The sequence below is a fragment of the Sphaerodactylus townsendi genome, linkage group LG04, assembly GCF_021028975.2.
Source record: "Sphaerodactylus townsendi isolate TG3544 linkage group LG04, MPM_Stown_v2.3, whole genome shotgun sequence".
In the NCBI taxonomy this organism is placed as follows: domain Eukaryota; kingdom Metazoa; phylum Chordata; class Lepidosauria; order Squamata; family Sphaerodactylidae; genus Sphaerodactylus; species Sphaerodactylus townsendi.
In genome coordinates, this window is record NC_059428.1 from 139248240 (window position 1) to 139264396 (window position 16157).

General features: G+C 46.5%; 1 protein-coding gene across 5 annotated transcripts in view; it reads left to right on the forward strand.

Annotated features, from left to right (window-relative positions):
- The window catches only part of LOC125430864 (multidrug resistance-associated protein 1-like), a 79322-nt gene that overhangs the window by 13051 nt on the left and 50114 nt on the right, over positions 1-16157 (forward strand). For all 5 annotated transcript variants that reach the window (XM_048493160.1, XM_048493161.1, XM_048493162.1 and 2 more), the window contains exons 2-7: positions 3934-4110; positions 4874-4999; positions 5637-5774; positions 7048-7173; positions 12591-12652; positions 14354-14485. In XM_048493160.1, the coding sequence (XP_048349117.1) occupies positions 3934-4110; positions 4874-4999; positions 5637-5774; positions 7048-7173; positions 12591-12652; positions 14354-14485 (761 nt within the window). The remainder of the gene's footprint in view (positions 1-3933; positions 4111-4873; positions 5000-5636; positions 5775-7047; positions 7174-12590; positions 12653-14353; positions 14486-16157) is intronic.

Below are 16157 nucleotides of genomic sequence, written 5' to 3' on the forward strand. Positions count from 1 at the left end.
TGGCATTTTATTCGGGAGTATTTTTGCTGTAGGGTGTGGAGTGAGACCATCTGCCGGTGCGGAGATTCATAATGCCGCGGTGGCTTATTTGGGAAGGCATCCCTGCACCCTTTTGTCTTGGCAGCTTAGGGGGATTCTTTTTGCATTCAAGTCACAGCTGTTTTATGAGGACCTCCTAGGGGAGGGGTGTCCAACTGTGGACACCCCAGATGTTCATGGACTACGATTCCCTAGTCTGGCCAATTGGCCATGCTGGCAGGGGCTGATGGGAATCGTAGTTCATGACCATCTGTGGTACCAGAGTTGGACACTCCTCCCTGAGGGTTTTAAAGGCGAGAGCTGTTCAGAGGTGGTTTGCCATTGCCTGCCTCTACATAGCAATTCTGGACTTTCTCGGTGGACTCCCATCCAGGTACTAACCTGGAAGCCGACTGTAAAGTGGGGTGTGTGTGTGCTTTCTGACCTCGATGAGGTTCCTGCTGGACTCTCTTTGCCCAACGCCCGGGAAGGGGAATTTAGCTGTTTTGGTTATCTTTTACTTGCTTGCCAGCTTAGCTTCTGAGATCTGCCCATCTAACCTGGGCCTCCAGATCAGGGCAATAAGATAAACGAGGAGGGACAGATCTCAGCTGAATGTTAAAAATTGCTTTTTATACTGTGCACTTGATGTGGGGGTTTTTTGGGTGGGGGGGAGATTTGGCATGCTCCCTTTTCCTCATTCCCTTCTTAGTTGTAATTGGCTCGCTTCTGAGTTCACGGGAGCCGTCTAATCTTTGTTTTGCCATTAAAGTAACCCTGTTTGCCCCAGCCGGCTTCTAATTAAAAATAGCAATTAACCTCTCTTCAGCGAGGCTGTCAGGAGAGCCGGAGCTAATCTTGTTAGGCATTCCTGGTACTAGTCCCAAGTAACCTGATGCTGTATCCATGCAACGTGCCAAAACCCAGCAGGCGCCATTTAGAATGCCCCTTCCCTTTGCTGACATAAGATTCGGAAAGAAATTTCTTGCAAGCTTCCTTGAAGCGAATTGAAGGGTGCCCAGTTCTGTCTCTCGAAAGAATAAAATCCCCAAAGAGCCCATAAGCGCTTAAAGGTCTCTGAGCTGTGATTGGCCTGTGGCACAGAAAAATCTGCTCCTCTCGAATGAGTCAGCAGAAATCTTGAAGCCAGTTTATGGACATTCTGACTCAGTTCTGGTGTAGCAATCGAGGTTCTCTCCTTTTTTCCAAAACACATGGAGCCATTAGGCAAATAGGGTTACTTCAGCGGCAAAACAAAGATTAAACTCAGCCTGGTGAATAGGTAATATTGTCAGGGGGGTTGTATCTAGGTGATTGAGAGGCATTCCTAATGGAATGTGCTATAAGATATATGTAACCAGCCTGCTATATGTTACCACGGCTATTCTGTGGCATTCTTTCCTTGATCTGTAGTTTATGGCTTCACACACTGAGTAGATAACTAGGCTCTCCCCTGATACTTTGGTCTCGTGAGAACCAGGATTGTTTCTGTTATCTTGTGAGGGCAAGATGCCAGGTGGCTCTCTCTCTCTATCTGTCGCCAATCTTGGGGCGCCTCAGCTCCAAACTAACTCTCTCTCACATTTCTTGGGAAAATGGGAGGGGGGACTAACATTGGAATAAAGGGAAATAGCAAAAGCCAGGTTTGCAAGAACTGGCTTTGTCAAGCTGAGTGCTTCGATGCCTATCAATAAACGCTGCTGATCAACAATACAGAGTCTTTTTATTTCTTCAAGGTTTGAGACCTAACAGATATACATGTTGGAAGCCCCCGTTCAGTCCTGGGTATTTCAAATGTACCAGGGGATAGGGAGGGATTTGGAGAAAGTTGGGAAATCTTCGCCAATCCAAGTAAACCATACCAAAGCCAGGTGGACCGGTGCTCTAATGTATAGGATGGTGTTGTTACCCAGCTTAACAGTATAAGAACTTATTTTAAAAATAGCAATGGGGAATTACTCAGCTTGGCAGTGTGAGAGGTAGGCTGGGTGGGATTTTTTTAGACAACTATACCAGAATTGGCTTTTGGGAAGCATTCTACAGAGAAGGCAAAAGAGACCAAATTGTAGGTTTAAATATTTTTTTTATATAGTTTTACGGTTGCGAAGGCAATCATACAGTTGAGGAACAAAGAACATACATACAGTTCCTGAGTATATAAACAGGGAGGACAAGATAGGTTTTGGATGATAGAATAGGAGGGGAAGCAGGGGATTTATGCGTTACCTAAATTCAGCTGAAGAAGTTCTTGAAGAAGGCAAGGCAAAGGATCTCTATGCCAAGCATAGGGTTAGCCGAAGGACAATATGTCAGCGTACCTCAGCCAAACTATGACCAAGAGAGGTTCAGGCTAGTATTGAGCACTGAGGCTCTGGGGGTGCAATGCATTTTTTATACCCTTTCATGGAGGTAAGGCAAAAAATTCAAACTTAGGTTTTGTTTCCTCTGCAACTGCTTGGGGTTTCCTTGCTGGACTTGCGAGGTGGAGCTAATTAGCAGCTCTATCTATTGTCTCTACTTCCCGGGACAATGGGGTCAATTGGTCCTAGATTACATCGGTGAAAGCTTGAATGGTTTATGCAGAGATACTTCCTAAAGTCTCTGCTCAGAGTGTTCAAATTTGGCTGAGGCTTGAGTGAATCAGGAAGGGATCTTTTTGTTAGTGAGAAAATACAACGAGATACTTCAATCTCAGGGCAGGATGTTCCTGTAATATTTGCATATCTGCAACCATGGCAAGGTGTGGTGTTCAGGAGTTCTAATAGATTACCTTGTATGTAAACGGAGCCGTTCTGGCAGGAGATTGTGATAATCAAGATGCATGTCCTTGTTATGAGATGTCCAGATTGTATCACTGGAGTAACTCATAGATCTAATGTTTGCAAACAGTTTTGCCTTAGGCTTGCTTTCAGCTTGGACACTCTGCTATCCATCCATACAAACATGGAAACTGGCTTTTTATAGCACACAGTGTAGGAAATAATATGAAAATCCAATATTTCATAAGGCAGGGGATGAAGGCCATGCTAACAGTGTTCACGCATTATCTAGTTGTGCCACACGAACTTTATCACATGGGTCATGGAGATTAATCCAGGCCCAGAAGTGGCCACTCACCTGCTGTGAGTCAGAAATTTTATCAGAATGAGTGAATTCACCGTCTTGTCTCTCTCTCCTTTCCCCCTCCCTTAAAACATCTGCCATTCAAACCTCCTCAAAAAAACCTGGCAAACAGGGCCTCCTGAAGGTTAAGAGAAGGGGCTGCCTCTCACCTCTTCGGGGAGTCCATTATGCAGAGGCGGAGCCACAGTGGGAAAGGCCCAGGCTCCGGTCGAACAACCATCGATGGCGCTCAGGGACATAAGGAAGGAGACAGTAGTCAGTCAGATGTGTGGGTCCTGCATTGTGAAGGGTTTTAGCAGTCATAACCAGAATCTCGTGTAATGGTCACTTCTGTAGCGTCTTTGTCCTGCAATGGATAGTCTTGGAATCAGGTGAGGTATACTTACAGATCAGGTGTGTGGTGGGTGAGCGTAATAAAAATACAAGACCCGAAATGCACTCGTTTGGTCAGAACGGCCACACACTTGTGATGCTGTGTCAAGAAGGCCACGGAGCCCGATCTGTTCCAGGCAGCACAGATGTTACTTCGAGAAACTTCAAACCATAAGGACTAGTGAGCTTCTTTTTAAAAATAAGAACCACCTGACTTCCGGGTTCTGCTTGGACAGGATGACCAAATAGTTATTATGTGTGTGGCATTTGATTTCTGGGGGATTTGGAACATCTTCTATGGAACTGAAGCAGCATTTTAATCCACAGGCATCTGCGCAAGAGCAGTTTGAACTGCATGAATGCACCAGGTGGAAGGGCTAACTTCTTGTGTTAACTCCCCCACCCCCTCCCCACCCCCAGGACTGGAATGTAACATGGAGCACGGAGAATCCCGACTTCACGCAGTGCTTTCAGCATACCGTCCTCGTCTGGATCCCTTGCCTTTACCTCTGGGCCTGCGTCCCAATCTACTTGCCGTACCTCCACCGTCACAACAGGGGCTACATCCAGATGTCGCATCTCAACAAAACCAAAACCGTGAGTGATACAGCTGTTGAGGTCGTGTCCCTCCTGTAGCAGTTGGGGAGTTAGAGATGGAAAAGTTACCATATATGCTTAGCATTACAAGCTCCGAGGTTTTTTCAGCCCTTTTTAGAGCTGAAAAAATGCCCTCCTCGACTTCATCTGTGAGTCAGTGATTTTTCAGAGTGGCCCCCCCACACTTACTTTAACAAGCCAGACGGCAGGCTTGAGAAGAGGCCTGCTCCATGTTCCCTGCTTCCCCAGGCTGAAGAAGCGGCCTGCTGCACAGAGACTGCATTTCCCAGGAGACCCTGGGAAATGTAGTTCCCACCAAGTCGTTGAAGCTGGAAGGGAACAGAGGCAGGCCTCTTCTCAAGCCTGCTCCGTTTGTTAAAGAAACGCAAGGTGTGAGGAGAAATGCCAGGGTGCCGAGGCAGGGGGACCCCTCTGCCCCAGAGAGAAGGCAGCTTTGCCTTGTCCCTGGGGCAGAGAGAGGGGATTAATTGGCCCGGCGCCTCGCTCTGTGCCAGCTGGCTGCTGCATTTCCCACCCTCGACTTATACGAGGTCAATAATTTTTTCCCAGTTTTGTGGCAGGAAACAGGGTGCCTCGACTTCTAAAACATGCTCGTAATAGAGCTTCATACGGTATATCACACGGTAACCCATCTCCTTTTGTCTGGCAAGCCCCTTGGCCCACCAGCAGACATCTTATTCCAACGACTGCTTTCATGAGGACCAATCCAATGTTTTAAAAATATGTTTCTTTTCTGTTTCAGGCCTTGGGCCTTTTACTGTGGATAGTCTGCTGGGCAGACCTTTTCTACTCTTTCTGGGAAAGAAATCACAATATTTTCCGAGCTCTGGTTTTTTTAGTTAGCCCTACAGTTTTGGGCATCACCATGGTAAGTGAACAACAGCGTTGTGTTCTTCTCTGGCTTTTAATCCCGTGTTGACAAAGAAGCTGATTTTGCTTCTGGAATCAGAACGGCTCGAAGCACTTAAATTGTTTTTGAATCATTGTTATTTTACTCATGTTTTTATTGTGCTTTTATAATCCTTTACACTGCAAGCTGACTTGAGTTCTGCAAGGTCGGCTAATAAATGTTTTAAATGAATAAAGTGTTCTTGCATCCATAAATAGCTTGAACGGACCCTTAGAAAATGGATTTTGGTTGTGTTTGGTTCAAGGCTGTTGGCACAATGGTTTGCTGGCGAATTGGGGAGCAAGCGTGGCGTAGTGGTTAAGAGCAGGTGCACTCTAATCTGGAGAACCAAGTTTGATTCCCCGCTCTGCCACTTGAGCTGTGGAGGTTTATCTGGTGAACCAGATTAGCTTGTGCACTCTTACACACGCCAGCTGGGTGACCTTGGACTAGTCGCAGTTCTTTGGAGCTCTCTCAGCCCCACTCACCTCACAGGGTGGGGGAAGGGAAAGGCGATTGTAAGCCCCTTTGAGTCTCCTTACAGGAGATAAATCTAACTCTTCTTTTTGCTGCGCCCCTGAGAAAAACTGGGTAACTTTTTCATTTCCATCCACAGCTGCTTGCCACGTTTTTGATACAGTACGAGAGGATGAAAGGGGTCCAGTCTTCAGGTGTGATGCTGACTTTTTGGCTTATTGCGCTGTTGTGCGCAGCCATCACCTTCAGGTCCAAAATACTGCTGGCCTTCAGCATGGTAAGCTGTTTCAGCTGGGCCCGGAGAAGTGCCGGACTTTGCTTGTTTAAACATTGATCGGATGAGATCTGCCAGAGCAGAAGGCACAAAGGAAGTTAATGGTCTGTTAAATGCTCCCTAAAAGCCATTTAGATTGTGCTTGTTTGGGTTGCTATCATCGTCTTCCATGTGTTTCCAGGGGACTCTCGAAACACCTCCTTGGAAATCTGGCCCAGAGATGTGGGTGTCTGCAGATAAAGGAGCTCATGAAATGTTTTGTCCTTTGTCCTGATATAGACTTCCCTGTTCGTTTTTTTTAATACATAATGCCTCTTTGACTTGTAGTGAGTGCACACAATATGGGCGTCCTTTTAATCAGAAACGCGCCCTCGTTCCATAGATTTGTCTCTTCTGCCTCCCGTATAAAGGGGCTCACTTGTGCCAGTTGTAACTGGACAGTGTTTCTCTGCATGGTTTTGACAAGCTCGACTCCCGCCTTGCCTCCTCATCGGCTGGCTAGAGCCAAGGTCATGTCTGGGCCTGCTGTGATCTTTCTCATGTTAATGGACCTTTCTGTCTTAATCACTGCGCTTTGCAACATAGTGAAGGAAGCCTCCTGGCTCCAACCCCCCCTTTCGGGACCTGAAGCGAAGTCGCAGGAGACACTCAGAAAACATTACAAAGCTTTTCCTCACCTCTTATTCTGTTGTGTCGAACTGTGGGAAGATGTGTGTGTGGGGGGGATGGGGGGGGGGAAGTTGAGTGGGAAAATGTTTTCTGTGTCTGCAGAAACCACGATCCCTAGATCTGGCTTTCTGCAGTAACGGTCTCTGACACAGTATAATAAAGGCTACTGAATTCCTCTAGAGTCTGAATTATTGACTGTTGTACCGGAACCTTACAGGTTTCTATTATCTTTGCATAGTGGATCAGAGGAACCTCTTATGTGTGCCGGTGAATCCACACATCATGCACTGCTTCCTGTAAGGCAGGTGTTGCCGAGTTGCTCGGCGTGGTGATCCAGCAGAGCAGGCATAGATCAGTGATATAACTATCTGCCATGTAGTTTTTCTTCACTGGCACGGTTGGGTTTCTCTGTCTGAAGCTGCTCACTTGGAAATTGCTTCTCAATAGGAATGCTTAAAGCCAGTGTCTGGATGTCCTGGTGGAAGATGGGGCCAGTTTGTGCGATTGGAAGCAATTGGCAGCAGGGGAGGAGGAGGAGGGGCTTTGTGGTCAATCAAGAACAATTTGTAGTGTTAACTGCAGCGTCCGCTCTGCTTGCTTCTTCCAGGGCGCTGAAACGGATGTGTTCCGTTTCACTACCTTCTCCATCTACTTCATTTTGGTGCTCCTGCAGCTGATACTGTCCAGTTTCGCTGAGCAGCCGCCTCTGTTTTCGAAAGCGGTTCACGTCCCTGTAAGTACACAAGTTGTGATTTTGTCTTGGGAGGGGAGCCCTGGGACTTTTGCTGGAGGATCTGAAGTGCTGGTCTCCAATCCAACTTAATATTTTTATCTGGCTGGTGTCAGAAAGTGCTGCCAAGTCACAGCCGACTCCTGGAGACCCCCATATGGTTTTCAAGGCAAGAGACAAACAGGGGTGGTTTGCTATTGCCTTGCTCTGCATAGCAGCCCTGGACTTTCAGGGTGGCCTCCCATTCAAGTGGCATAAGGAGCAGCAGAGGCGTAGTGGTTAAGAGCAGGTGCACTGTAATCTGGAGAACTGGGTTTGATTCCCCGCTCTTCCACTGGAGCTGTGGAAGCTGTGGAAGCTTATCTGGTGAACCAGATTAGCTCGTGCACTCCAACACATGCCTACTGGGTGACCTTGGGCTAGTCACAGCTCTTTGGAGCTCTCAGCCCCACCCACCTCACAGGGTGTTTGTTGTGGGGGTGCGGGAAGGGAAAGGAGATTGTAAGTCTCCTTACAGGAGAGAAAGGGGGGATATAAATCCAAACTACTACTACTCCTCTTCTTCTCCTCCTCCTCCTCCTCCTTCTCCTTCCTCCTCCTTCTTCCTCCTCCTCCTCCACCACCACCCATGACTATTTAACTCAGGCTAGTCTGGACTGTCTGAGCCAGGTGACTTATACCTGGCTGTGTTTGAGCGTGTTCTGAAACAAATTCTTCTGGGATGAGTTGCATTGCAAAAGCGCTCAGTGCTTGATTTGGTAGCGGTTTTGCCGGGAGGTCGCCTTGTTCCAATTTTTTTGTTGCTATAAATATTTGCAATGTGGACTTCTATTTTTTCCTTTTGCATCAAGGCGTGTGATTATAACCTTTGAGAAGAGCTGTGAGGACCCTTTTAGAGTCAGACCACCTGCGCCCAAATGTCTGTTCATTACAGCCCCTCTGCCACATTGCTGCTGTTTCTGCTGACCCCTCCCCCTGCAAAAAAGCTGGATGGGTCCAGCCCAGCAGCTGGGGAGTCGCTTCTGTAGTCTCAGTGCTGGAGTTCCTCTTTTGTCCGCGATGAGTTCTATTTGTTGGTTGACTTTCATGTTCTTGTCTCCCGGCACAGTTGCAAATTGCAGACAGGTTCTCGTGGCTAAAAGAAGTGGTTCGTGCCTGGGCTTGACACCATTGCTGTGTTTCGACAGCTGCCGTTCAGCCCTAACCATGTTCACGCTTGGTGGGCAGAGTTGGTTTTTAGGTGGTGAATTTCCACGCATCCACTTGCGCAGCTGGGCACGGCGGGTGCCTTTGTTGTGTTTGGCCACAGTGGATTTTAGCTGGTACAGAAAATAGGAGAAAGGTGATAAAACTAAATAATATGGGGTAGATTAATGTTTTTTATGATAATCTTGTGAGGAGAGGGAGGGACTGGAGCACCTTCCTTATGAGGAGAGGCTGCAGCGTTTGGGACTCTTTAGTTTGGAGAGGAGACGTCTGAGGGGGGATATGATTGAAGTCTACAAAATTATGCATGGGGTAGAAAATGTTGACAGAGAGAAATTTTTCTCTCTTTCTCACAATACTCAGGAAACCAGGGGGCATACGGCCCATTGAAAATGCTGGGGAAGAATTAGGACTAATAAAAGGAAACACTTCTTCACGCAACGTGTGATTGGTGTTTGGAATATGCTGCCACAGGAGGTGGTGATGGCCACTCACCTGGATAGCTTTAAAAGGGGCTTGGACAGATTGATGGAGGAGAAGTCGATTTATGGCTACCAATCTTGATCCTCTTTGATCTGAGATTGCAAATGCCTTAACAGACCAGGTGATCGGGAGCAACAGCCGCAGAAGGCCATTGCGTTCACATCCTGCACGTGAGCTCCCAAAGGCACCTGGTGGGCCACTGCGAGTAGCAGAGAGCTGGACTAGATGGACTCTGGTCTGATCCAGCTGGCTTGTTTTTATGTTCTTATGTTCTAAAGGAGCTAAGCCACCTTGAGTCTCTTTACAGGAGAGAAAGGTGGGATATAAATCCAGACTCCTCCTCCTCTATATAGTAGCCCTAGTTACCAGCCAGTACTGCCGCTGGGACTTGTGTACTGGCTTTAAAGGGCGAGTCCTCAGTTCAAATTCTGCATCAGCTGAGAGTTTACTAGGTGGCTTCTTCTCAGCTCCCATCTGTAAAATGCGGACAATAATTCCAGCTTACCTTTATGGGCCTGTTGTAAGACAGCACTTTGAGGGCTAAACAGACTGTGGTGTTGCAGGGATGGATGTTTAGCATTTGTAAATGTCCTGCAGGTGAGCAAAGCCACGCAAACGGCCAATCTGGAGTGGGGGCTCTTATATTTAGGAGATTCTGCAGTTGCACAGGAAAAAAAATATGAGTTTATAAATTAAACAAACGGAAGTTGAGTGATTCACTTGTCTGCATTTTGGAAAAACTCGGAGGCACTCATGAGGCCCAGCTCAGGACTCTGCTACAGATACCTCTACTCTTGGTGTGGGTGTCAAAATTTGTACAAAATGAGATATGATAAAAAATTCTGGTATGGCTTCATAGCTGGGCTAGATACTTGTAGAGAGAGGCCTAAGTTCAAATTCTGACTCATCAGTTCTCCATTGGTGAGTAGCGACCCTGCCTTGTAGTGGGATTGGATGGGACAGTGGAGTATTCTGGACTAAAGTGGGCTAGTCAGTGAAGAGCTCAAGGCGGAAGGCCAAGGCGAAGAGGTGCGACGTTGATAGGGAAGCTGCCCTCTGGCGCACGGCAGGCGCTTCAGGGCCTCTTCTAGAGGTGAAAATGCCTTTTCAGTGCAACGCTTCCTCATATGGCCGTGCACTCTGCCAGCACAAATGTTTTGGAAGCAGCGTGACTTTGCTTTGCCTCCTGGAGTTGTGGAGACAGAGAGAGATGCTTGCAAGTAGCTTTGTTTGGATAGTTCACAGCAGGAAGGGCTGGGTCGGCCCCCTTCCCGCACACAGAATCGGGTTGTTTGCACCACAGAGCAGGTTTGTGAATCCAGGTCTTTCAAACGGGCAGTGTTTCCTTTCCATCAGTTTTGCATGTTTTCTCCTGATTCTTCAAAGAGCCCCGCCGCTCTGCGTCCCATCGCTGTGGGAAGGGTTCTCGAAGCTATGCCTTAACAGGAAACCTGAATAAATTAAGGAACCTGATAATGCTGGAAATACTTGGCAACTAGTCCAGTTTGCTGCCTCTGCGACCGGACCGTGGCTAGGCAGACAGAAGGAGCCAGATCCGTTCTGTGACTTGATGGTGGTTCAGCTGAACTACTGGAGCAGCAGAAGCATGAGAGAAGAAGGGGGAAAACCCTCTTCCTGGTTGTTGACGCCAGGGCATTCCTGGGCGGAAATGATCAGGGCTGGGTGTGGTGGCTCCAAACCTCAAGTGGGCGACATGGCTTGGCGCATTGCCTTCTTTTGCTTGGGGAATTTCTCGCCTGCTGCGTTGGGGCTGAGTCATGGGGTGGAGGCCACCAGGAGCATGCTTTTGCCAGGCGGGATGCAAGCTCAGAGACCTGGGAAAGCATTTTGGGTTCGGTCAGTTTGTCTTCTGGGAGCAGAGGTGGGCATAGGGTTGGGTTCCATGACTCGACTTTCCAGACAGCATTGTCCTCTAGTAGCGGAGCTTGTCTGCATTCTGGGTTCCTGCAGGTGAAGAGCCCGGAGTCTCATCTGCAAATCCAGAAATCCTCAGCTAGAGTTTCAACTCACCAGGTGGTCTTAATTAAGCCACTTTCTTTCAGCTTCACACCTCCACCCGGCACCACATCTACTTTATATGTGTAGGTACCGTCAAGTCCAACTTATGGTGACTCCATAAATTAATGCCCTCAAAAGCATCCTGTTGTTAACAGCCTTGCTTAGATCTTGCAAACTGAGGTCAGTAGCTTTCCAGATGGGTCCGTCCAGCTCATAGAATGATAGAATCATAGAGTTGGAAGAGACCCCCAAGGGCCATCAAGTTGAACCCCCTGCCATGCAGGAACACACAATTAAATCACTCCCAACATCTGTTTAAAAACCCCCAAAGAAGGAGACTCCACCACTCTCCAAGGCAGTGAATTCCACTGTCGAACAGACCTGATTGTCAGGAAGTTCTTCCTAATGATTAGATGGAATCTCTTTTCCTTACTCCCTCACCAACATGACATCCCTTGAAATATCTAGACATGGCTATCATATCACCTGTTAACCTTCTCTTCACTAAACTAAACATCCCCAGCTCCCTAAGTATCTCTTCGTAGGACATGGACTCCAGACATTTTACCATTTTGGTTGCCCTCCTCTGGACCTGTTCCAGCTTGTCAATATCCTTCTTGAATTGTGTTGCCCTGAACTGTACATAATATTCCAGGTGAGGTCTGACCAGTGCAGAATAGAGAGGTACAATTACATCCCTCAATCTAGACACTGTACTATTGATACAGCCCAGAATCACATTAGCTTTCTTGTCTGCACCATCACACTTCGTGGACCTTTGCTCTTCCTCCACTCGGCACTCGGCTCTTTGTCGGAGGTGTCTTTGGCTTTTCAGTCTCCCCTTTTGGGTTGGAATCGGGGACACTTAAACACTCAGAAGGGGGTGGGTGAAAAGCATGGAACAGTGTCTGGCCTTTTGAAGTCACGATGGGCCCCTTTCTCTCTATAATAAACTCTTAATGCAAATATTGTTGCGTTGAGGGGAGCCAAGGTTTGGGGGCGTCCATTGTCTCTCCTTCAGATTTATTAGTCAGTTTATGGTGGGAAGAAGATTCCATTTCAAATTTACATTTCTGTATTTGCCGCCTAGCTGTCGGAATACTTTTCTTTTAAGAATTTGTGGGTACAGACTCCAGGATTTTCATCTCAACATACCTGGTTCTGTTTCTTCCTACCTGATTCTTCTGTGTCCTCGTATTATAGTTCTGAGAACCTACCTGAAAAGGTTTTGCTCGCATGTAACTGAGCAGGACATGAAAAATGCCTGCATGCCCGGCATTCCGAAAGATGCCCTGTCTTTTTCTTTTTGCATTGAGAATTGATTGTTGATTTGGGAAATAAATCAAGTCCTTTGCAGATATTTGATTCTTCTTCTTTTTTTTCACCCTGGTCTTCAGCCAACAGTTGGCTGCCAAGATGATTTGTGGCAACTCAGTACAAACTTGAAAATCCCCCTGCAAAATAGTTCACAGCGGAGAGTTCTCAGTGAGGTCAGGGTGTGGTGAAAGGGTGTTTGGTTGCAGTTTCTTCTCCCTTTCCCCAGCTCGTAACTAGGAGGAGAAGGAGGGGAAAGTTATCTATACGGCAGAGGCAGGAAAGGGAGAATTGGGGCTGATTGGGAAGCTGCTAAATCTGTAAGGTTTCGTGGGATGAAAGCCCTTTTCGGTTTTATTCGTCCCACTCCCAACTGACTCATTCTTTCCCCCCATCAGAACCCTTGCCCGGAGTCTGGTGCTTCTTTCCTGTCCAAAATCACATTCTGGTGGATCACAGGGTAAGTGCCTCGAATGCTGGATTTTGGCCAAAAGATTCTTACATGTCTGCTGTCATGGAAAGTTCACCTCAGGCTCTCTGGGCCTCGATGCAGGACCTTGCGCAAACAAAACCGCTGCACTGAGATGTGGATTTTTGCGTGCCTGCTCTCTCTTTCTCTCTCCCATGTCCAAGCAAAATATATAAGCAAGTGTGTGTTTAATTTGAGTGATTAGCACTCTAGGCCCAAATTCAGCAAGTGGAGCTTTTCCTTCATTGGAAAAATGTTTGATTATCGAATGGAGTCATCTTTAATTTTTGGCTTCAGTTACCAACTGTGATATCTGGCTGTGGCCAGATTTAAAACTGTATCAAGTCCATAGCATGGACTTTTAAATACTCTGTTTTAATTAACAGTGTCTATAAACAGCCTTTCCAAAAGAAATAGCCCAAGATGGCACATAAAAATAACAACCACCAGTTGCCCTATTTTTTAAAAAGCGTTTAAACAAGCACATCATGTTTAGAAATGGGTCAGTGTAATAAGTGCCGTTCAGTCAAAGAGCAGCCGCTGCTGGCCTTAATCGTGCAGTCAAAAAGCAGACCTTCGAAGGAGTTTGACGGCCAGAAGGACCATTCCTGGTGGCAGGGGCCATCACTAAAAAGCCTCTGCTGTGTGGCCCTGTTGATCTTCCTAAGATGACTTTTCAGGGAGGCTCCTGCAGAGAATGTAGTTGTGTGGTATTCCAGAAAGGGTTATTGTTAAATAGGTTAAGTGGGTCACTGTTTCTACTGCTTTCAATTAATGGTAATATCTGTGTCAAAATTAGGGTCAAAAATCAGGAAGAGGTGAGGAAATTTCTGGAGGTTTAGGTGAGAGGCACTCAGTACTTGACACTCAGTACTTGACACTCAGTAGGGACCAGCGCCATAGAGTCCATCCAGTGAAGCAGCCAATTTCTCCAGGTGAACTGACCTTTGTCCATTGGAATTCTGGGAGAATCCTAGGCTCTGCCTAGAGGTTAGTACAGCCAATCCACTTTTACGTCCTGAGGCCTGACACACTTGTCCTAAGACAGCGACACATTTTAAATCTTTACAATGAAAATTCTTGTGTTTACGTACATACAAAAGTACTGTTTGAATCTCTAATCCAAATAATGCGTTCAGCTTAAAATATACACTCACGTATAACTACAGTGTATGCACTACAAATATTAGCAACATGCAAGTAGTCTAGACACAGTGTGTAACAGACTTCTCTCTGTGATACACCTCTGAAGATGCCAGCCACAGATGCAGGCGAAACGTTAGGAACAAGATCCACCAGACCACGGCCACACAGGCCGGAAAACCCACCACAACCAGTTGAATCCGGCCGTGAAAGCCTTCTACAATACTTGCATGTTGCTAATATTTGTATTGCATACATTGTAGTTATACATGAGTGTATATTGTAAGCTGAAGGTATTATTTGGATTAGAGATTCAAATAGTACTTTTGTAGGCATGTAAACACAAGAATTTTCATTATAAAGATTTAAAATTCATCACTATCGAAGGACAAATGTGTTAGCCCTTAGGGTGTAAAAGTGGATTTGGCTGTATTTACTCAGTGCATCCAGCCCACGTTTTTAAAATCTGCCTGGAGATTGGCAACCCTTGTCAAAATATTTATTGCCTTCTCTGTCTGTCTTAATGGAAATAATCTCTTTTTATGAAAGGTTGATGGTCCAGGGGTATCGGCAGCCTCTGGAAGCGAAAGATCTGTGGTCGTTAAACAAGGAGGACACATCGGAAGAAGTGGTGCAGGGCCTGGTGAAGAACTGGGCCAAGGAGTCCGCAAAGGCAAAAGGGTGAGCTTTGTTACCTTGGCAACCCTCCCCCTGGGGCTCGACAGGGTGCCCCAGCTGGAGCTTAAGAAGCAGGCCCTCTCAGCCTTTTGGGGGGCTTTTTAGCCAACAAGAGAAGCTGTGTTATTTGTATTGTAAATTGCCTTGAGTTCTGTAAGGCAGAAAAGTGACTAATAAATATTTTTAATTAATTAATTAAAGTAGTTCAGGCCACTGCTCAGAGGGCATAATTCTGCATTAAAGTTTTCATTAGTCCTTAATAGTATTTATTAGGACTTAAACAACAGAGGAAAAAAAGAAGATTCACACAAAAAAGGTACCATTGACCATATGGACTTCCAATGCCATCTGTAATGAGTATTAACACTAAAAAATATTACCACTTGCTCTTTGATGATGTAAGTAAAATTAGATCTTTGTCATTACTATTGATAAACACCTTATTTTTCTCTAGTAAGTCTTATTTCGACAATCCCCTAATCTTCAAAACCACAATCATCAGGTCGGGGGTTTTTTTCCCTGTTTTGTCCAAATAATCTGTAAAAAGTTTCTAGTTATCCAACAATGTAAGTAAATTGTCAAAGGCTTTCACAGCTGGAATCACTAGGGGGCTGTGGGTTTTCCGGGTTGCATGGCCGTGTTCCAGTAGCATTTTCTCCTGACGTTTCGCCTGCATCCGTGGCTGGCAGGAGAAAATTCTACTGGAACATGGCCATACAACCCGGAAAACCCACCACACCTAATGTAACTAAATTCTTTTATTTAAGTTGTGAAGTGAGACATAACGCTCAACTAGACATCTGTGAATGAGGGCATGGTCTCTTTGCCCTATTCCCCCCCTCCCCCAATTTTCTCCTTGACACTTTGAAGATGCTCCTATTTAGATCCCTGATCAATTTTAGGCTCAGGTGAACTTTTCATTCATTTTTTAAAAGCATGTAATTTAGCAAAGTTCACTTCTCATGCTCATGAGCCTCTCTCATCCTCATACTAAAAATATCCACCCTTCTTTCCCGTTTTGCCACCAACCAGGTAGTTCTCTAGTTCATTAAAAATTCTGCTGGAATTTAGGCTCCTGTTAGTCTTGGTTCTTTGGGTGAACTCTGCTACCTCTCTGGACTGCATTTGTCTCCAGAGTGGAAAAGACCATGTGGCCTTTCTTGTCCACTACGCTGTCGCCGTGGAGCGCTTCCAGATTGTGCCCCATGTGGGATCGCTCCTCTTGCTCTTTGCTTAATGGCCGTTGTTTGGTGAACTCTGCTACCTCTCTGGACTGCATTTGTCTCCAGGGCGGAAAAGACCATGTGGCCTTTCTTGTCCACTACGCTGTCGCCGTGGAGCGCTTCCAGATTGTGCCCCATGTGGGATCGCTCCTCTTGCTCTTTGCTTAATGGCCGTTGTTTGGTGAACTCTGCTACCTCTCTGGACTGCATTTGTCTCCAGGGCGGAAAAGACCATGTGTGGCCTTTCTTGTCCACTACGCTGTCGCCGTGGAGCGCTTCCAGATTGTGCCCCATGTGGGATCGCTCCTCTTGCTCTTTGCTTAATGGCCGTTGTTTGGTGAACTCTGCTACCTCTCTGGACTGCATTTGTCTCCAGGGCGGAAAAGACCATGTGGCCTTTCTTGTCCACTACGCTGTCGCCGTGGAGCGCTTCCAGATTGTGCCCCATGTGG